This window comes from Labeo rohita, chromosome 12 (assembly GCF_022985175.1).
Source record: "Labeo rohita strain BAU-BD-2019 chromosome 12, IGBB_LRoh.1.0, whole genome shotgun sequence".
NCBI classification, from domain to species: domain Eukaryota; kingdom Metazoa; phylum Chordata; class Actinopteri; order Cypriniformes; family Cyprinidae; genus Labeo; species Labeo rohita.
The window spans coordinates 21,426,466-21,448,603 of record NC_066880.1 but is presented as its reverse complement, the minus strand read 5'-3'; the positions used below and the strand labels follow the sequence as shown (position 1 = coordinate 21,448,603).

The 22,138-nt window shown below is 40.1% G+C and overlaps 1 protein-coding gene and 1 long non-coding RNA gene across 2 annotated transcripts in view; both read left to right on the top strand.

Annotated features, from left to right (window-relative positions):
• Positions 1 to 22,138, top strand: part of si:ch211-217a12.1 (alanine aminotransferase 2-like) — a 29,777-nt gene extending 7,639 nt beyond the window's left edge. Inside the window, exons 3-12 of the mRNA XM_051124339.1 lie at positions 6,588 to 6,677; positions 6,766 to 6,874; positions 11,366 to 11,499; positions 12,413 to 12,656; positions 15,704 to 15,783; positions 15,898 to 16,034; positions 17,024 to 17,198; positions 18,929 to 19,084; positions 19,918 to 20,030; positions 21,313 to 22,138. Of these exons, the coding sequence (XP_050980296.1) occupies positions 6,588 to 6,677; positions 6,766 to 6,874; positions 11,366 to 11,499; positions 12,413 to 12,656; positions 15,704 to 15,783; positions 15,898 to 16,034; positions 17,024 to 17,198; positions 18,929 to 19,084; positions 19,918 to 20,030; positions 21,313 to 21,403 (1,329 nt within the window). The 3' untranslated portion in view covers positions 21,404 to 22,138. The remainder of the gene's footprint in view (positions 1 to 6,587; positions 6,678 to 6,765; positions 6,875 to 11,365; positions 11,500 to 12,412; positions 12,657 to 15,703; positions 15,784 to 15,897; positions 16,035 to 17,023; positions 17,199 to 18,928; positions 19,085 to 19,917; positions 20,031 to 21,312) is intronic.
• On the top strand, positions 13,034 to 14,727 carry LOC127174099 (uncharacterized). Its single transcript, XR_007828841.1, has 2 exons — positions 13,034 to 13,793; positions 14,627 to 14,727. It is a non-coding gene; the product is annotated as an uncharacterized LOC127174099 (long non-coding RNA).

Genomic DNA, 22,138 nt, shown 5'->3' with positions numbered 1-22,138 from the left:
ATAATTCTGACTAAAATATAATTTGTTCTAAAACATTGTGTATCCAAAAGTTGAAGTACTTCAGAACTTTTCCCCCAGTAACAACAGTGCTGTAAACCACAGTGTGAAGAGAGTGTTACAGATTGTTGCAGCCAGAAGCATTTATCAGTACTGGTGCACATATTTCGCTTTGATTTATTTTTTTACAATATATTAATACTTGTTTGTGATATTGTTATTGTAATACCACGCCAGCAGAGGGAGCCCTTACCCATGGACTGCCTGTTGCTGCTCCCTCTGTTGCTTCTCTAGTTACTTCCTGTTTGGCAGCCATATAAGGCAGGCCATGCCAAACAGCCAGTGTGAAGTATTTTTTTGCCTGTGCGGACTCTACCAAGCGTTTTTCCTGTTTCATTGCCTTGCCTTGCCTTGCCTTGCTTTGTTTTTGCCACGGTTTTGTTACATAGTCATAGTTTTGCCTTGTTTTATTGCCATAGTTTTGTCTAGTCTCATTGCCATAGTTTTGTCTAGTTTCATAGCCTTGTTCATTGTTACTTTGGACTGCTCACTGGTATTTTGACGTTCTGCCTGTTTTCTGGATTACGCTCTTGTTTTGCCCTGGATAACACTGTTTGTTTGGAGATCGACCCTGCCTGTCTTGACTACGATCTGTGTAATAGAGCTTGCACTTGGATCTATCATGCTTCTCACGAGTCCTGTTACAGAATACTTCGCCTCCCAAAGATCCAGCAGCTTTCAGAACACAGATCTACCATGGATCCAGCATCACGCCTCGTTCAACTCTGTCAAGGTAACCGGCCTATTGAGCAGTACATTATGGACTTTTGTGAACTATGTCACTTGGTGGACTTTAAGGAAAGTTTTCTCAAGGACATTTTCTTCTGTGGTTTGTGTAAAGACATTTTAAATAAAATGGCAGGTCATCACCGCCACTGGTCTCTGGTACGTTACATTGAGTTTGCGTTGCTTCTGAGTGGCTCTGCATTCACTGTGGGGATCGCTGATGATAAACCCTGCCATTCCCCAGTATCCGCCACACCAAAGAGCCTACATGTCATGTCCGGTATTGTCACCATCATGCCAGAGCCCCCTCATGCCAAGCCTGCCAAGCCAAAGTCTGCTCAAGTCATGTCCACCAAGCCACAGCCTTCTCATGCCAAGCCAAAACCTGCTCAAGTCATGTCCACCAAACCACAGCCTGCTCACGTCACGTCTTCTGCTCCAGGGCCTGCTCACGTCACGTCTTCTGCTCCAGGGCCTGCTCACGTCACGTCTTCTGCTCCAGGACCTGCTCACACCATGCCTGCCGCTCCAGGGCCTGCTCACGCCATGCCTGTCGCTCCAGGGCCTGCTCACGCCATGCCTGTCGCTCCAGGGCCTGCTCACGCCATGCCTGCCGCTCCAGGGACTCCTCACGCCATGCCTGCCGTTCCAGAGTCTGCACCTGTCATGGCCACCATCCCAGAGCCAGTCCACAAGATGGCCGCCATCCCAGAGCCAGTCCACAAGATGGCCGCCATCCCCAAGCCTGTTCACAAGATGGCTGCCATCCCCAAGCCTGTTCACAAGATGGCTGCCCCGTCTGAGTCCCCGGCCAAGATGGCTGCCACGCCTGAGCCTCATCAGTCCAAAATCATCTCATCCAAAACTCATCTCACCATGTCTGCCGCACGCAAAGAAAATCAAGTGATGGCTGATCCTCCGGTGTCAAGTCAAGTCAGGGCTGCACTTTCAGTGCCAAGTCAAGTGACAGCTGTGTTTCCTGAACCACGTCAAGTTACAGCTGTTCTCCATGAGTCAAGCCAAGTTACAGCAGTTCTCCATGAGTCAAGCCAAGTCACAGCAGATCTCCATGAGTCAAGCCAAGTTACTGCTGTTGTTCCCGAGTCAAGTCAAGCCACAGCTGATCTTCATGAGACAAGCCAAGTTACAGCAGATCTTCATGAGCCAAGTCAAGTCACAGCTGATCTTCCTGAGCCAAGTCAAGTCACAGCTGACCTTCATGAGCCAAGTCAAGTCACGGCAGATCTCCCTGAGTCAGGTCAAGACACGGCAGACCTCCCTGAGTCAAGTCAAGTCATGGCAGACCTCCCTAAGTCAGGTCACGACAGACCTTCCTGAATCAAGTCAAGACACAGCTGCGCTCCTAACAGAGCCTCTTCAAGACATAGCTGCTAGTATAGAGCCTCGCCAAGCCATGGCCATCACGCCAGAACTTCGCCAGGTTCCTTCTGACCTTCCAAAGCCTCGTCACATCTCAGCTAACCTCCTAGAGCCTTGTCACGTCTCAGCTTACCTCCTAGAGCCTCGTCACGTCTCAGCTGACCCCCCAGAGCCTCGTCTCGTATCAGCTGACATCCCAGAGCCTCGTCAGGTTGTAGCCGCCTTTCCAAAGCCTTGCCAGGTCTTGTCTTAGCTCCCAAGCCACACAGAGCCCACGCTCCCAAGCCACATGTGTCCACACCCTCAAGACCGGCAGGCATCCCACTATCTACTGTGCTGCCTGTAATGGCTGTTGCCATTTTGAGCGTATGGGCTACACACTGCGCTCCAGAGGCCTCGTCTGACCACGAGTCTGCTCCTGAGGTCTCGTCTGACCACGAATTTGCGCCAATGCCTCCAGAGGTGTCAGCAAAAGCTGTAGAACCTCCCACGGAGGCGGTGTCCACCCATGAACTCACTGCCACGTCTGAGCATGAGTCTGCGCCAATGCCCCGGAGGAGGCGGCTCCGGCTGCAGAACCCCCAAAGGGGGCGGCGTCCTCCTGAACTCTCTGCCTGTCATGTCACGGCCAAGGAGGCCAATCATGGACTCTCTGCTCTGCTATGGATGTCATTAGTTTCACTGTGGGTATCTTTGCTCCTGTCTGCTCTGCCTGCCCTGCCATGGCTCCCTGCTCTGCCTGCTCTGCCTGCCCTGCCATGGCTCCCTGCTCTGCCTGCTCTGTCTGCCCCGCCATGGCTCCCTGCTCTGCCTGCTTTGCCTGCGCTGCCATGGCTCCCTGCTCTGCCTGCTCTACCTGCCCCGCCATGGCTGCCTGCTCTGCCTGCCCCACCATGGCTCCAGGCTCCTCAGAATCTACCATGGTGGACTTCTGCTCCAGTGTTACACTGTCTGCCATTGCTCCACGGCCCAGGTCCTCCAAGGTTCCACTGTCTGCCACTGCTCCATGGCCCAGGCCCTCCAGTGTTTCACTGTCTACCACTGTTCCACGGCCCAGGTCCTCCAAGGTTCCACTGTCTGCCACAGCTCCACGGCCCAGGTCCTCCAGGGTTCCACTGTCTGCCACAGCTCCACGGCCCAGGTCCTCCAGGGTTCCACTGTCTGCCACAGCTCCATGGCCCTGGTCCTCCAAGGTTCCACTGTCTGCCACAGCTCCACAGCCCAGGTCCTCCAGGGTTCCACTGTCTGCCACAGCTGCACGGCCCAGTTCCTCCAGTGCTTCACTGTCTGCCACTGTTCCATGGCCCAGTTCCTCCAGTGCTTCACTGTCTGTCACTGCTCCACGATCCAGTCCCACCTCCTCTGCACAGACCTGGCCCTCCGTCCCACCCCCTGTTTTGCCTCTGTTCCCCCACCCTCCTGGACTGTTGTTGTTTTGAGCGCCAGGAGTCACTCCTAGAGGGGGGGATTCTGTAATGCCACGTCAGCAGAAGGAGCCCTTACCCATGAACTGCCTGTTGCCGCCTCCTCTGCTGCTTCTCTAGTTACTTCCTGTTTGGCAGCCATATAAGGCAGGCCATGCCAAACAGCCAGTCCGAAGTATTGTTTTGCCTGTGCGGACTCTACCAAGCGTTTTTCCTGTTTCATTGCCTTGCCTTGCCTTGCTTTGTTTTTGCCACGGTTTTGTTTTATAGTCATAGTTTTGCCTTGTTTTATTGCCATAGTTTTGTCTAGTCTCATTGCCTTGTTCATTTGTTACTTTGGACTGCTCACTGGCATTTTGACGTTCTGCCTGTTTTCTGGATTACGTTCTTGTTTTGCCCTGGATAACGCTGTTTGTTTGGAGATCGACCCTGCCTGTCTTGACTACGATCTGTGTAATAAATCTCGCACTTGGATCTATCACGCTTCTCACGAGTCCTGTTACAGTTACGGACACAGTGCCGCCCACTAATATTGGCACCCTTGGTAAAAATTAGCAAAGACGGCTGTGAAAATAAATCAGCATATTTTTGATCTTTCATTCAAATTCTAAACTTTCATTGAAGTAAAACAATTGAAAGTAGGAAAGACTACTTTTTCTCCAATTCATGTTGGCTACCATTATTGGCACCCCTAGAAATTCTTATGAGTAAAATATCTCTAAAGTATATACATTCATATTTACATTTTGTAGCACACCAGGGTGACTCAAATTGTCCAGTCATGACTTTCTGTTCCACAGGATTATAAATATGAGGAACACAATGGCCAAATTCCCTTAATCATCTATCACAAGGAGTAAAACCAAAGAATATAGTTCTGATGTACAGAACAAGATTGTTGAGCGTCACAAAATAGAAAGTGGCTGTAAGAAAATAGCTAAAGCATAAAAAAAAAAACATTTCCACCATCAGGGCAATAATTAGGATGTTCCAATCAACTAAAGATGCTACAGATCTGCCTGGAAGAGGACGTGTGTCTATATCGTTCTAATGCACGCTGAGGAGGAGAGTTTGAGTGGCCAAAGACTCTCCAAGGATCAAGGCTGCAGAATTGCAGAGATTAGTTGAATCTTGGGGTCAGAAAGCCTAAAAAATATATATCAAACAGCCCCTACATCACCACATGTTGTTCAAATGGGTTTTAAAAAAACCTGTCTTGGCTCATCCAAAAACTCCAGCATATTCTGTTGTCAGACATGACTGGAACTTCAATTGGGACTAGCTTCTATGGTCAGATGAAACATAAAAGAGTTTTCTGGCAGCAAACCCACCAGATGGGTTTGGTGCAAACAGAGATAAAAAGTACCCCATGCCCACTGTTAAATATACTGCAGGATCTTTAATGTCGTTGGCCTATTTTTTATGTCGGAGGTCCTGGATGTCTTGTTGAGATACATGGCATCATGGATTCTATCAAATACCAACAGATAAAAAAAATCTAAACCTGACTGCCTCTGTAAGAAATCTTTTAATGGACCATGTTTGGATCTTCCATCAAGACAATGATTCTAAACAAACATCAAAATCAACACAAAAATGTGTCACTGAGCAGAAAATGAAGCTTCAGCCATGGCTGTCTTAGTTCCCTGACCTAAACCTTGTAGAAAATGAGTGGGGTGAACTGAAGAGAAGAAACACCAACATGGAGCTGGTATTCTGAAGGATCTGGAAAGAATCTGAATGAAGGAATTTTTTGAATGAAAGATTAAAAGGATAAACAATGCAGATTTTTTCCACCTTTGCTTGTATTTACCAAGGGTGCCAATATTAGTGGGCGCACTGTATGTGGATATAAACCTGCAGTACTGTGCCATTTACAAGCTGCATGTGCAATAGAATGCTTCACTGCTGAAAAACTAATAGACATTTGAAAGTTTTGTGTCTTAAACTAAAAAAAACCCACGCATCCATTTTTTTAGGATACTGTATTTTAAAGATCATTTTATAAAATCCAAATAAGCTTTACAGATCTTTATTTGGAAAGGGTTTAAAACCATAAATAATTATTTACTTAGGACATTAAGACATTTCTACTGACTCTGGTGAAACAGTGGCGTAACATTTCATAGCAAGAGCTGGCAAATTTGATGCAGATTAATCATTGCAGTACATAAAGCAGCTGGTGGACACATAGGATACTCACTGTGCAATATCCAATTATGGTGTGAGAAACAGCTGCAAACGATTCATTGTTGAGTGAACTGTACGAATTAATTAAACTGAATTACAAACAATTTCAGACCTTATAGTAAACCCATTTGGCTGTTTGGATCAAAACAGTAATTCATTTGCCATCTGTCATCATCGCTAATCGCTAAATCAGCAGTGATTTAAAGCATAGCTGTCTGAACTTGATGGACTGAAAAAGAAATGACCCAGAGATGAAGGTGGAGCCCCAGAACACACCACCTATTATGTAATTATCACAGACCAATGTTAGTTTAAAGGTGTTTACCAGTCAAAGGGAACTTTTCCACAAAATCCTGCTGTAGGCAAGTATTTCACCTGACCTAAACACAGCTGAACACCTGTGAGGGAATTTTGTGGAGAAAAGTTGAGCAACACCCCCCATGAAACTTCAGGGCACTCAAGGAGGTTGACCTCTAGGAGATGTACAATTTGCTGTGAACTTCATTGCCAAGAAGGTCTAGAGTAGTATACAGTAATTAAAGTTATAGAGTACAACAATATTATGCGATTGTTAAATTTAATCAAGGGTGTGCTCATTTTTGCAACCTTTCTTTTAAGAAAATCTTTCTAACTTTTTGTATTTACATAAATTGGTGAAAAATTATATAATATTGAACTAAAGAGTAGTTGGATGAAAATTTAATTGGCCCAGTTATAAATCTTCTGTCATTTTTCCCATTTCTTTCTCTCTCTAATTCTTTTTGTTTTCCCACCTTTCCTACTTTCTCATTAACTGCTCCATCAATGTAGGGAATAAAAAAGCCGTTCACAGAGGTCATTAAAGCCAACATCGGTGACTGCCATGCTATGGGCCAGAAACCCATCACCTTTTTCAGACAGGTGTGTTTACAAGATATTGTGCATGTCATGCTGTATTCTAAGCAGTAGTTTTTTTACATACTGTACGTATGCTCCATTTATTTGTCAGGTCTTGGCATTGTGCTCTTATCCAGATCTTCTAGAAGACAGCAAATTTCCAGAAGATGCCAAAAGTAGAGCTCGCCGCATTCTCCAAGCGTGTGGTGGTGGAAGTCTCGGTACTGTAAAGTCTGTTCAAAATTAATAGCTACTTATTTGTTGCCGAAATAGTCTGTCTCTTGCTCAGCCTTTGATTTTTCATTTTAATTAATGGAACAAATACAAACTCTGTAGTTATAAATTTACATTCATTAGTCATTAGTCAAGTCATTAGTCAATGCTCAACTACAGCAAAAGAGAAACGCAGAAAAAATTAGGCTAAAGAAAAAGAACAAAATAGCCTAGTTTCACAGACAGGGCTTAGACTAAGCCAGGATTAGGCCATAGTTCAATTAGGACATTTAAGTAATTTTTTTTAAACGTACTTAGAAAAAAACATTACTGATGTGCATCTTGAGACAAAACAGAGGCACTGATATATTTTAAGATCAGTCAGTGCAAGTTTCTTTCAGTTGAAACAGCTCAGACTTACATTTTAGTCTAGGACTAGGCTTAAGCCTTGTCTGTGAAACCGGGGGATATATACTAATCTAGTTTTTTAGTTTATTGTGTGTACACTCATGGCCAAAAATATCGCACCCTTGCAATTCTGTCAGAAAATGCAACCCTTCTCTCAGAAAATCGTTGCAGTTGCAAATGTTTTGGTACTCACATGTATATTTTTTTTGTTTGCATTGAAACAACACAAAAAACAGAGAAGAAAAATCAAATCTGATACAATTCCATACAGAACCCAAAAAATGCACTGGACAAAATTATTGGCACTCTTAAGTTAATATTTGGTAGCACCCTCTTTGGAAAAAATAACTGAAATTAATTACTTTCTGTAACCATGAATGAGTTTCTTACACCACTCTACTGGAATTTTGGATCACTCTTCTTTTGCAAACTGCTCCAGGTCATTCATATTTTAAGTATGCCTTCTCCCAACTGGTGTTTTGAGATCTCTCCACAGGTGTTCTATGGGATTCAGATCTGGACTCATTGCTGGCCATTTCAGAACTCTCAAGCTCTTTGTTTGTAACCATTTCTGGGTGCTTTCTGAAGCGTGTTTCGGGTCAGTGTCCTGCTGTAAGACCCATGACCTCTGGTGGAGACGCAGCCTTCTGACACTGGCCCCTACGTTGCGCCCCAAAATTCTTTGGTAATCATTCGATTTCATGATACAGTTCACACAGTCAAGGCATTCAGTGCCAGAAGCAGCAAAGCAACCCCAAAACATCTTTGAACCTCCACCATGTTTGACTGTAGGGACTGTGTTCTTTTCTCATTTCTTTTTCTGTGAACAGTGCCAAGATGTCCTTTACCAAAAAGCTCTACTTTTGTCTCATCTGTCCACAGTACGTTCTTCTAGAAGGATTGTGGTTTTGTTATATAAGTTTTGGCAAACTCCAGTCTTGCTTTTTTATGCTTTTGTGTCAGCAGTGGTGTCCTCCTGGGTCTCCTACCATAGCGTTAATTTTCATTCAGATGGCAATGGATAGTGCGAGCTGACACTGTTGTACCCTGTGTCTGCAGATCAGCTTAAATTTGTTTGGAAGTTAATCAGGGTTCTTTATCCACCATTCAAACAATCCTTCGTTGTAATTGTAATTTTGCTCTTCCGTCCATGTCCAGGGAGGTTAGCTACAGTGTCATGGGCTGTAAACCTCTTGATGATATTGCGCACAGTGGACACAGGAACATTAAGATCTCTGGAGATGGACTTGTAGCCTTGAGATTGTCTATGTTTTTCCACAATATTTTCTCTCAAATCCACAAACAACTCTTTACACTTCTTTCTTTTCTCCATGCTCAGTGTGACACACAACACAAAGTTTGAGTCAACTTTTCTCCATTTTAACTGGTTGCAGGTGTAATTACTATATTGCCCACACCTGTTACTTGCCACAGGTGTGTCTAAATACAAATTACGGGAGCATCACATGCTTAAAAAGCAATTATTTCCTACAATTTACAATAAGGAAACTAAATGTCAGTTATATGCAGATGACACAGTTATTTATGTATCAGCACAGTCTCCACACGTAGCAGCAGATATATTAACAAATAAAATGACTGGTGTTTCACAGTGGTTGCAAAATAATTGTTTGACTTTGAATTCTTCAAAAACTTCTAGATTCTCAATTAAAATTTGATGTGCATGTAAAGAGGCTTTGTAAAACCATCAGAACAAACCTGAATTGTTTTTTTATGGTTAGACCATATTTATCACTTAAAGCAGCTAAGTTATATATACACGCAATGGTCTTCTCACATATGTCACATTGCGTGATTGTCTGGAGTCAGGTCTCTTATCTGACTATCAAACCAGTTCAGTCCCTATATAAACAAACCTTAAAAATTTTAGATAAGAAATCAATCAGATGGCATCATTGTAACATTTTACAAAAATACAGTTTGCTTAGTTTTGACAATTTTATGAATCTGTCTCTTATTAAAATGGTTTTTAAATGTGTCAATAAGCTTGCTCCAGATGTTATATGCCAATTAATAGTAAAACAGAATAGTAGAGGGATCTCTACAAGAGGTGCAACTACACAGAACTGTATAGTGCCTAAAAGAAAAACTAAATTTGCTCAATCCACGTTTTCAGTTAAAGGGACACTGCTCTGGAACAGTTTGCCACTTGAACTGAAAATGCAAACAGAGTTGAACATTTTTCTGAAAAATATCAAAAAATGGTTCAAACCAAAACAGGTTTGTGAACATTGATGGCATTACACAGTCTTCGATTTTTGTTATGTTTATTGAATTTGTACTTGTTTTTATTTTTTTAATATATTTTTTTTAATTTTTTTTTAATTGTATTTTAAAAGCCTAACCAGGGACTGGGGCTGCAAATTAGCCATTGGCTAGAAGCCTGTATGTAGAGCATCTGTAATGTTATTCTGCATTGTCCCTGTTAAATAAACACTAAATAAATAAATTTTGACAAGGTGCCAATAATTTTGTCTATTCCATTTTTGAGTTCTGAGTGAAATTTGATTAAGTTTGACTTTTCTTCTCTGTTGTTGCAGTGCAAACAAAAACAATACGCACATGAATACCAAAACATTCACAACTGGAACCATTTTCTGAGAGAAGTGTTGCATTTTCTGACAGAATTACAAGGGTACCAATATTGTTGGCCATGACTGCATATACAATTTATTAGTTCAACATGTTGAACTGTTTGTTAAATCAAATATCAGATTTGAAAAGCTGTCAGCTAAGAATAGGAAGCTGAGGCTACAATTTGTATGAATGTAATCGGACAATAGAAGATGGGAAAAAGTTTGCCTGGGGTGATAAGTCTAAATTTGTGTTGCATGTATATAGACCTTAGTCAGTTTAGACATACAATAAACTTAAGTACTTAGACTTAAGTATTTACAATGGTACTGTATCCTAGATAAGGGATAAAGGTCCCAGATTTTTTTTTTTTACATTTTACATTTTACCTGATAAACATTCAGGTTATGTTGTTAAACAACAGTACAGTGACATTGAACATATAGTACTTCTAGCCTGTTACGGTTGCTGGTGCTGGATGGAAGACAGGATACAACGTACGAAACAAATCTTATTTTAATTACTTTCAAGAGGAACAGGCAGGAACACAGAGCGATATCCACACACACTGAAACTCAAATCAACAATAAAGACCGACAGGGAACTCATGACAAAGACAGATTTATAAAGGCAAACTAATAATGACAGACAGGTGAACCAGATAACGTTAACAAGGACTAAACCAAAGTAGACAGATCGACAGAACTGTGACATAGCCCTTACACTTGTTTTCTTCCCTGAGATGCGGTTTATTTCTAAAAATCCTGAGATGTGAGCTCCAGGCCATCAGCACTTAGGAACCTAAAGTCTCTATAGTGGATAAACTTAAGATATAGTTTGTTTCGGCTATGTCTCATTGATCTATAATTTGTTCCAGAGCAAATAGTTTTGTCTGAGTGTAAGTTTAATAGCTTTATATTTGTATATAACTTTAATGTTGTATCAGAGCGTTGCCTTTGTACTTTTGACTGAATTATTTGCGTGTTTATTTCTTTTTATAATGGCTATTATTGTTTATTAAATATTATTGTTCAATAAATATGCATAGTAATTGAGTTTAATAATAGTACTTGGTAATGAGAAGCGGTCTGTGTGTTAGTGATGGTGAGTTTGACTTCAGTGCAGGTTACATTGTCACACCATTACATCATAGCACTGGTCTCAAACTCAATTCCTGGAGGGCCACAGCTCTGCACAGTTTAGCTCCAACCCTAATTAAGCACACCTGATCTAGTTAATCAAGGTCTTCAGGATCACTAGAAACTTCCAAGCAGGTGTGAATTGGAGCTGGTTGGAGCTAAACTCTGCAGAGCTGCGGCCCTCCAGGAATTGAGTTTGAGACCTCTGCATCATAGTGACAAGAGACTGTCCTTATGAGGGAGTCAGTAAGGTTTTTTATATTGAAAGGCTGAAACAAGGTTGTAAACATATATATTTACTATATATAATTCTTTTTTTTTAAATTAATTAATTTTTTGGCTTTCTGGATCTTTCAGGTGCTTACAGTATTAGTCAGGGAATTGAAATGATTCGGCAGGACGTCGCACGCTACATTGAACGGCGAGATGGAGGAATCACATGTGACCCTGACAACATTTATTTATCCACAGGAGCCAGTGATGGGATTGTGGTAAGCAGATATGACAAACAGACCAAAAAGTTAAATTCATTTAAAAAAGTGTTCATGTAAATTGATTTTTACAAAATAAATATGTGTATCATCCACACACTTTAGACCAGAGTCTCATCTACAAAGTCTTGTGAAGTTTAGGTCCAACCTGCTCCAACACTCCAACCTGTAATTTTCAATTCTGAGAACTTTGATTATGAGGTACAGATAGGTTGGTTTAATTAATGGGTTGAGCAAAATTTTGTAGGACTCTCTTGACACTTGACACCCCTGTCAGCACTGCCCTGTAACTTAAAATTAAAGTAAATGTACCTGTAGATAAAGTAATTTATAAAAATGAACTGTTAGTCTAATCCAAAATGTTTGTGTGGCAAACATCAAGGATGGCTTTAATTCATCCATGCTGAAAAGTGGCCATTGTATAAACAAGATAAATCACAGCTAAATTAAACAATTTTCCAGTTTTGTCCATTAAACTAATTTAATGCCAATAATTTGAAAGTTATAACATTAAAAATAAATAAAACTGAATAAGTTTTATTGAATAAGAAGAAAAATAATATGCATAAAAATTAGAATAATATGCAGATTAGGTCATGGGTTTTAAAAAATACAGTGTCAGCTTTTTATGTATGTTTATTTTGTGAAGGATACAAGGTGTAGAACAAGGCTAATATGTGTTTGCACTTCTGATAACAGTCATTTTAAATTTGCATAGATTGTAGTGTACAAATGGCTTTATAAAAACTTGTGTGTGTGCAAAAGTTTACTTTGTTTAACGTGTACTTTTAGGATAAAATCTATGCAAAGTTTTATTCATGACCTTCTGGATACTATATGTTTCAATATTTTCAGTGTGGTAAAGAACAAAATATCAGAATTACTTAAAGATCTGTATTTATCTATGTGTCAGACAATGCTTAAGCTGCTGGTGTCAGGAGAAGGAGTGTCTCGTACAGGAGTGATGATATCCATCCCTCAGTACCCACTGTACTCCGCTGCTCTGGCCGATTTGGGTGCAGTACAAATCAGTTATTATCTGGATGAAGACAACTGCTGGAGTTTGGACATCAATGAGTTACGACGCGCCCTGCAGGAAGCAAAGAAGCACTGCAGCCCTCAAGCACTGTGTATTATCAATCCTGGCAACCCCACAGGTGTGATGACAAATGTATCCGCTTTTATTATGGTGGCTAGTTTGTGTTTGAAATATAAGTTAATTGATATTAATCCTGTATAGAAGCCTCTTTTTGCTGAAACACCTGACACATCAATTCTTCTTCTCTTAATATGTGTCACAATAGCTTTAATTTATGATTCCTTCACGTTTCAAATTACTCTTAAATTTCGACATGGATATCTTTTCTTTATTGCAGGGTTTCTGGTGGTCTTGAAAAAGGTCTTAATTCGCCCCTACACAAATTACCAAAATCAGAGAAGAAAGTCTTAAATGCATAAAGTTATGGCAGGAAATGTTGCATGCACTGCAAAAACAAAAACATACATTTACTTGAGATGCACAGTAAGAGTAAGTCTTGTTTTCTTGGGAATTTAACAAAATCAAGTAAGCTTAATTGATCAAGCAAGAACAAATATCTGTCAATAGTGTATGAAATTTTCAGACATGCACTCTCAGACACCTGCACTTCCGGAAGTGACATCACTTGCAGTCTGTTTTATTTTTTATTCTATTCTATTTATTTATTATTTTTTAATTGAAAAAATAATAAATAAATTTCTCAACATTTTACAACAGTAGTTAGGTGGTAAAGACAAGAAAAAAGAAACAAAATTACAGTGTCACTCGCAATTGTCACTTTGATCTCTACCTGCAAGCTCATTTGCAATCCACACAAATGCTGCGCGTTGCCAATGGGGATAAGATGCTGTGGTGGTTAAACGATTAAAACGAATTTAATAGCAAATCGTACAGGGTCCTGCAAGTCTTCTGTAGGAGATAGTCTTCGGAGCTGGAGCGACAGAAGACTGAGGTGGAGCTGGAGGGAAGGAGGAGCCCAACAGAGCTGGAAGGATGAAAGGACGAGGCGCAGCCGGAGGAGTGCAGTCCCGAGGTGGAGTTAGGGGGATGACTGACCAAGGCGGAGCCGGAGGGATGAGGGAGCCCGGTGGAGCTGCTGGACTGACGGGCTCCGGTGGAGACGAGGGAGCTGGAAGCCATGGTGGAGCTGCTGGGTCGCAGGACTGAGGCAGTGTCTGGGCCTCGGAGGCTGGAGGCGACATTGAGGGATCCACCAGACTCGATGCCAATGGAGCTGGAGATGGGCAGACCAACGGTGAGCCCACACCACAGATGGTGGGCTGAGGGTGAGCAGAGGGGCTGACAGGATTCAGCAGAACGGGCGTCGAGGCAGGGAACAGGTCAATGAGAGGCGGCGGGAGAGGGAGGTTGGGTGGGATTTCTTTCCAGTTCAGTAGTTCAATAGTTCACAAACAAAGTCAATTAAATCTCCAGAGTCCAGTGTTTGCTCACCCCCAGTGGCAGTGCAGTGGGCAGGGCTTCCGTCCACGCCCTCATGCCTCACTGTGATCTCTTCTGTGGCGGGCTTCATTGCCGGCTCACGCACCTGATCAGACGTGTTGGGCTCTAGCTCCGGGGCAATCCTTGGCTCAGTCGCTCTCCTTTGCGATGGCTCATGTGTCGCGGTGGGCTTTGGCTCTCCATCTGGGGTGGGCTCATGCAGCTCCACATAGCGGGGTGATGGTGGGCTGGGCTCTGGGTCCTGAGTGGGGTTGATCTCGTCGTCCGCATAGCAGGACACCAGCACCCACTCAGTGAAGGCTGTGAGGCTTTCTCGAGGACCCTCCCCAGACAACTGTGCTCGTGTGGTGGTGTTCAGTCCAGCAAAATAGAAAGGGCAGAGGTAGTAGTCCGGGTAGCGTGTTTAGTTCGCCAGAAACACAAAGTCTTCAGTGTGGTCCTCGAGAGAGCGGTCCCCCTGCTCTAGCAGGAGGACGAGGACAGCAGGATCATTCATAAAGAAAAAAAAAATAAAACAATAAAATAAAACACTGATCAAAACGAAAAAAACAAAACGCAGGGCAAACGTGTGAGGAAGGGGCGAACGGAGACAAAGGTTAAAGATAAAATCTTTATTATAATCCACAGGTAATTCCAAAACAGGTAGATCCACAACAGGAGGGTAGAAACACTCACGTACACATTGACGAGACCAGACGACAAACACTGAACTGAAATCAACTTATAAAGACAGGTGATTACAATGAACTTAATTACAAACACTATATACATATACATTATATTAATAAAATAAAATTGTATATCCAATTTGATCTTTTAATAGCACTTAATACATTAAGCCATATTAAGTGTTAATGGTTTTCTACAGAAGGAAAATGCTTAACGAGAGATTTTGCACAGTGTTTATATTCTGCTGTTCTGTGGCCACAGATTTGCAGGTCTTGTCTTTATCTCCTACAGAAGACTTGCAGGATCCTGTACGTTATGCTATTAAATTCGTTTTAATCATTTAACCACCACAGCAACTTGTCTCCATTGGCAATACGCACGATTTGTGTGGATTGCAAGGGATGTCGCAGGTAGCAGAGAGTGCAAGTAGCGATTGCGAGTTACATTGTAGTTTAGTTTCTTTTTTTCTTGTCTTCACCACCTGGCTATTATTGTAAAATGCTGAGATATTCAATGAAAAAAAAAATATATATATATATATATATATATATATATATATATATAAAATATATAAAATACAAATTAAAAAGACTTCTGGAAATGCTGTTGTCTGAGAGTGCAAGTCTGAGAGTGCATGTCTGAAATTGCAGCCAGACCCTATTGGGGGTTATTCAGCTTAAATCTTTTTTTTTTTTTTTTTCATGTAAAATGAATTAAAAGCAATAGAGATCTGTTGGAAGTTGCTAAAACAACTCATTGTCTGCTTACTAGGTTTTCACTTAGAGATGTTGACATACAGTATTGTGTTCCTTTCAATTATTCTTTACATTTCCATTACGTGGTCTTAAAAAGGTTTTCTTAAATTATCCTTCATAAAACCTACAGAACCCTGTAGTAGCATTTATTAAGGATTTCTCAAGTACTCAAACTTTTATTTGCATAAAATTGTTGCAGTTGTGAAGAACAATCGTGAACAATCATTGTGCTGGAAAACATCAAAGTAATTTGGCAACATTGTTTGCCTTTACCTGACAGGTCAAGTGCAAAGCCGGCAATGCATTGAGGACGTTATCCGATTTGCTGCAGCAGAAAAACTTTTTCTTATGGCTGATGAGGTGATTTGTAAATCAACTTATACATTTATTATACATTGTACATTTATTTTTTGCAATTAAATACATATACAAACACACATTAATAATATTTTCGACATGCCCTGCTTTATCCAGGTCTATCAAGACAATGTTTACGCGGAAGGGAGTAAATTTCACTCCTTTAAGAAGGTGCTGTTTGAAATGGGTCCAGAATACTCTGAGAAAGTGGAACTTGCTTCGTTTCATTCAACGTCAAAGTGCTACATGGGAGAGTGAGTATCCAAAACAAGAAAAATGCAAATGGTTTTTAGGTTATTTGGGAGAATTATTCCATAGAGAGTATTATAGAATTTAATAAATCTGGTTCATTATTTACTCACCCTCATGCCATTTCAAATCTGTAACACTTTATTTGTCTTCGAAACACAATTGAAGATATTTTTTTGATAAAACCTGAGAGGTTTCTGTCCCTCCATTAAAAGCCCATTACACCAAAAAGTTATACAATTTAAACGTTTCAAGACCTCTGAAAAGACACGATTGCTTTATATTAGGGCTGTCAAGTGATTAATCGCGATTAATCGCAAACAAAATAAAAGTTTGAATTTGCCTAATAAATGTGTGTGCAATGGGTATAAATACAAACAAATTAATGTATATATTTAAGACATATATGTTATTTATGTACAAAATATTTTTATTTATATATAATATAAATTATACAAAAATTATAATAAATACATATATTACACAAATGTGTTTGTATTTATATATACGTAATAATTACACACAGTACACATTTATTAGGCAAACTCAAACTTTTATTTTGTATTCGATTAATCATGATTAATCGTTTGACAGCGATACTTTATATAATAAAAAGATGAATTGAGGCTTTTATTCACATATAAACATTGATCAACACATACATAGAGCTCATCAAATATGGTAAACATAACCACAAACATGCTTTCTTTAAGCTCCATAATCAATTTTTTTGATCTCACATATAACGCAAGCATGTTTGAGCACAATCACATATTACATTCACCAATTACAAACACTTTTGCAGTCAATTTAAAGAAAATTTCCTATATTGTTCCTCCATAGTTTGAAATGAAGGTTGTGAGATTATTTGGGAAAAACCTACAGTATACAAATACTGTGAATTAAGTTTTTTGTTTTGCCCAAATAGTATTGTTCTAAAATACATCAAGTAAAAAGTTAAGCATTTAAACCTGTTTGTCTTGCTTTTTTAAAGGTGTGGTTTTCGTGGTGGTTATATGGAGGTTATAAATCTAGATCCTGAGGTGAAATTTCAACTTACTAAGCTGGTGTCAGTGCGGCTGTGTCCTCCAGTGCCTGGACAGGCTCTTCTAGATGTGGTGGTCAATCCACCCCAACCAGATGAACCCTCATATGACACATTTATCAAGGTCTATATTGTCCCATTGATTGTTTCCTTTGTGCACTCTGAAAAATAACCCAGTTGCTTTGTAAATATCACAACAATAAATAGCAATAATAATATCTCTAAATATTTTTTAAAACGCAACATTATTTATATAGCACATTTCATACACAATTGTAATTCAAAGTGCTGTACGTAAAAGGAATTAAAGTAATCATAAAAAAAATAATAATAATCACAACAATAAAAACAAAGAATTTAAGAACATTTAAAATGATTTAAATATTGATTTATACTGACCAAAATTATACTTTCGTTTTTGCCCCCATTTTTCATGAGCTGAACTCAAAGATGTAGGACCTTTTCTTTGTACACAAAAGGCCTATTTCTCTCAAATACTGTTCACAAATCTGTCTAAATCTGTGTTAGTGAGCACTTCTCCTTTGCCAAGATAATTCATCCACCTCACAGATGTGGCATATCAAGATGCTGATTAGACAGCATGATTATTGCACAGGTGTGCTTTAGGCTGGCCACAATAAAAGACCACTCTAAAATGTGCAGTTTTACTGTATTGGGGGGGTATCTGGTGTGACCACCATTTGCCTCACACAGTGCAACACATCTCCTTCGCATAGAGTTGATCAGGTTGTTGATTGTGGCCTGTGGAATGTTGGTCCACTCCTCTTCAATGGCTGTGCGAAGTTGCTGGATATTGGCAGAAACTGGAACACGCTGCTGTATACGCCGATCCAAAGCATCCCAAACATGCTCATTGGGTGACATGTCCAGTGAGTATGCTGGCCATGCAAGAACTGGGATGTTTTCAGCTTCCAGGAATTGTATACAGATCCTTGCAACATGGGGCCGTACACAACGTGGACATCAGCAAACCGTTCACCCACACAATGCCATACACGTTGTCTGCCATCTGCCCTGTACAGTGAAAACCGGGATTTATCCGTGAAGAGAACACCTCTCCAAAGTGCCAGACACTATCAGTTGTGAGCATTTGCCCACTCAAGTCAGTTACAACGACGAACTGCAGTCAGGTCGAGACCCCGATGAGGACAACGAGCATGCAGATGAGCTTCCCTGAGATGGTTGGTTTCTGACAGTTTGTGCAGAAATTCTTTGTTTATGCAAACCGATTGTTGCAGCAGCTGTCCGGGTGGCTGGTCTCAGACAATCTTGGAGGTGAAGATGCTGGATGTTGAGGTCCTGGGCTGGTGTGGTTACACATAGTCTGCGGTTGTGAGGTCAGTTGGATGTACTGCCAAATTCTCTGAAATGCCCTTGGAGACGGCTTATGGTAGAGAAATGAACATTCAATTCACAGGCAACAGCTCTGGCGGACATTCCTGCAGTCAGCATGCCAATTGCACGCTCATTTGAACATTATTTGAGAGAAATAGGCCTTTTGTGTACATAGAAAAAGTCTTAGATCTTTGAGTTCAGCTCATGAAAAATGGATTATACATTAAAAAATGATTATACATAAAATACAGTGCAGTCAGTTCGGATGTAGCACAGTGCTCATTCAGTAAATGCACAACTAAACAGATTGAGTTTTGAGTCTGGATTTGAGCACATCTGATCTCTTCTGGAAGCTGATTCCATAAGAAGAGTAAATCTTGAAATTGAGTGTTATTTTGTGTTGAGGACGGTTTCACAAGTCTAAACTTGTTTCACCCCCCCTCCCCATTAAAAAAAACTAACAAGAAAGTAATCAAATCTTTTCTCCATGGTCTTTAGGAGCGTACAGACACTTTGGCCACACTGGCAGAGAAAGCCAGCATGACACAAGAAATCTTGAATCAGGTCCCAGGAATAAAATGTAACCCAGTGCAGGGTGCAATGTACACTTTCCCACGTATCCACCTCCCACAAAAAGCCATCCTGGAGGCCAAGGTAGGATCAACTTGTGATCAGTTAAATCTAACATTTATTCAGTTGTCACTTCATGCGTTTTTACTGATCAGATAGCTATCTGATTTGATTTCTAACAGACTTGGTTTGAAAATGACTTCTGTGTGAGATGTGCTTCATACATTGTCACACTATTGACAACAGAACTTTGATAATGTGCTAATGTGGCTGCACCTTAACGTCCCTTTGAAGTTAATTGATTGGGAGCATATTCCACTGTAAGAGATGTCACAGATCCTTTATGAACCTAGAAATGGAAAAATGGTGGCCAAAATTGTGTTTAAGGCCAAAAGCAGTGGGTGTTTCTTATTATCAAATATTATCTTTTTCAAATATTATCTGTTTCTTATTATCAAACAATTTTCTCAAATATTATTGTTAATATTTTTGGATTATAGGCCTACGGTGAATAAAATGAATTAATTGTGCTCCCTTATGTTAGTTATTAAAGCAGCATCATTTTGGCCTTTATTTGTTCCAGAAGATTATGTTGTTCAGTACATAATAGTGAATAATTTCAGAATAATCATGCCCTTAAATCACAAAGGCTGGCTTTGAACAACAAAGTAAACTGAGTAATACCACTACACTTAAAACACATTTTCGCTGTGACCTGAGGATTTGATCCTAAATTTGTAATTAGTTTACAAGTATGTCCTTAGAAAAGTGTGATGTCTCCAGCAAATAATGTCATTATGAACAATATGAACACATTTACACTTACAATATTACAATACAATATTATTGTTCACTTGGTTGAATTAAACAGTATCATAAAACTCATAACCGAATTCCCCTATCCACTTCCATTTTAGGAGAAGGGACAAGCTCCAGATATGTTTTACTGTATGAAGCTTCTGGAAGAAAAAGGCATCTGTTTGGTTCCTGGCAGTGGCTTTGGGCAGCGAGATGGCACCTACCATTTCAGGTTACTCTCCCTTTATACCAACACGTTCTCACTCCCAACTCATCACATATTGACACTTGGTCAGGACCCTTTGGCGTAGGGCTGGGTGATAATTCGATAACGAGATATTATCGCGATATAATTTTCCTTGATAAAACGATATGAAGAGTTCGATAAATGTTCGATATAACTTTTATGTGCCAAAAGCGGAACAAAACAGCATACGGACCGAAGTTCAAACTGCCACACTGCTCGAGCTCACTACGGAAGATGCATTTACTCTGTCACGCGAGCACTAAACAGTGCTGTGAGATCCAGTGTGAAACACTTGAATTCAGCGATGAACACAAATGACTGTGTGCAACGAGACAGTCAGACGGCTTTTCAATCTACACATTGCCATCATTACCATGGATTTACTGTAGTAACACTCACTGCACCATGGTGTTATGGCAGCAATGTGGGATACAAACAAGAATGATGAGATTAACTATGGATATGTTTGTGACAAAGGTGTTACTTGATTGAAACATGTTCTTTCAAAATAAAAAAAGAGGTAAAACAAAAAATAACCATTTCAAGTCAGTTTAATATGATGCAGTCATGTTTAAATGAGAAACCTAATACAATGGTGTTACTTCAAAATGAATTGTTTAAATAAAGTGAATAACATCATTAAATCATTTTAAGTGTACCTGTAATTTTCTACTTGATTACCTGGTTTAGGTGAGTTTGGGTTGGAGCTGAACTCTGTAAAACGTTAGCTCTATAGATGTTTTGTCAATTAGTCTCTCTCACCTGCTATGAATACCAAATAAAGTGTGAAAAGTAAATTCAGACAGACCATTCACTTGACCACTGCACATCACAACCTGTTGATAGCACAATGCAGATCAAGGATGCAGAAGCGGATGCAGGGTGGGAGTCTACTTTGGGCATCAGTCAAATAAGAGTACTATTGGCACTTTGCAAAACACTAAAGGTCATTGCGCACTGAGTACAAAATTTCTGTCCAAAATTTTTGCATGTTAAAAAATAAATATGACCTCACGTTGTGTCAGTCATGTTTACACAGTGCCTCCGAAACTTTCGTCCATCATAACGAAAGCGGATCAGGTTAAATTTTCTGCGTTTTCACATCCATAGCAAGCATTTTGGTAGGAAAGGATGACGAATACAAGAAAAAAAAACAAACTGAAAAACGCATATGTGCAGTGATCTTAAGAATTCTTACACTTTTTGACATTCTTTCAATCCCTCTCTTGATTAACTGTACCTGTTTTTGTGCATTCTTCTCCTACAGAATGACCATCCTTCCTCCAGTAGAGAAACTGAAGATAGTTTTGGCAAAGATTAAGGAGTTTCACCAGCATTTTGTGGAGCAGTACTCTTAACCCTGGCCATCCACTGACACATAAAGCTACAGCACTCTTGAGATGTGCTCTGGATAAATGCCTGCTGCAGTGCAAATGAAGTACTGTCTCGCAGCTCACAAAGTGCGAGATGAACACAGGCATGCTGACAGTACACAACCCCACTGTGAGTGTAATCACAGGCTTCCATTAAAGACAGTGTCAAAGTTGTTCATGTCTATTAATGATTCTGTTATTTATTATTGTTTTTGTATGTTCACTGTATGATTCATTCTGTTACTAACATTGCAGTGTAGAGAAAGTTAACATTGTAAATTTCAAAAAAGACAATCTGTTAGCCTTATTTATTTACAATTGATTCATTTATATGAGTAAAGATACTGAAATGAAATATTCTACATGACATTAAATACATTTCAAAAAATATTTTTGTGCATGGTTTATCCCAAGTTAAAGTCAGTCACACAAAGTGTGAGTATGATGGTGCATTCGTATAGCCGGTACTTATCAATACACATTGCCAATAGCTCTGGCAGGAAGGATACTTGCGTACTACTCTCTGCTGACTCGGCTCTAGAAAGGGAATGAACTTTGAAACAAAGCCATAAAATAAAAATCAACTAAATTTAACAACAGTGACCAAAAAAAAGTTTTATTCTGGAAGTTTATTTAATCTCTTTTAGCAATATACACAAATAAGCACCTCAAACAACATAAAATGACCAAGTGATTCAACAATACTTAATATAACCTTCC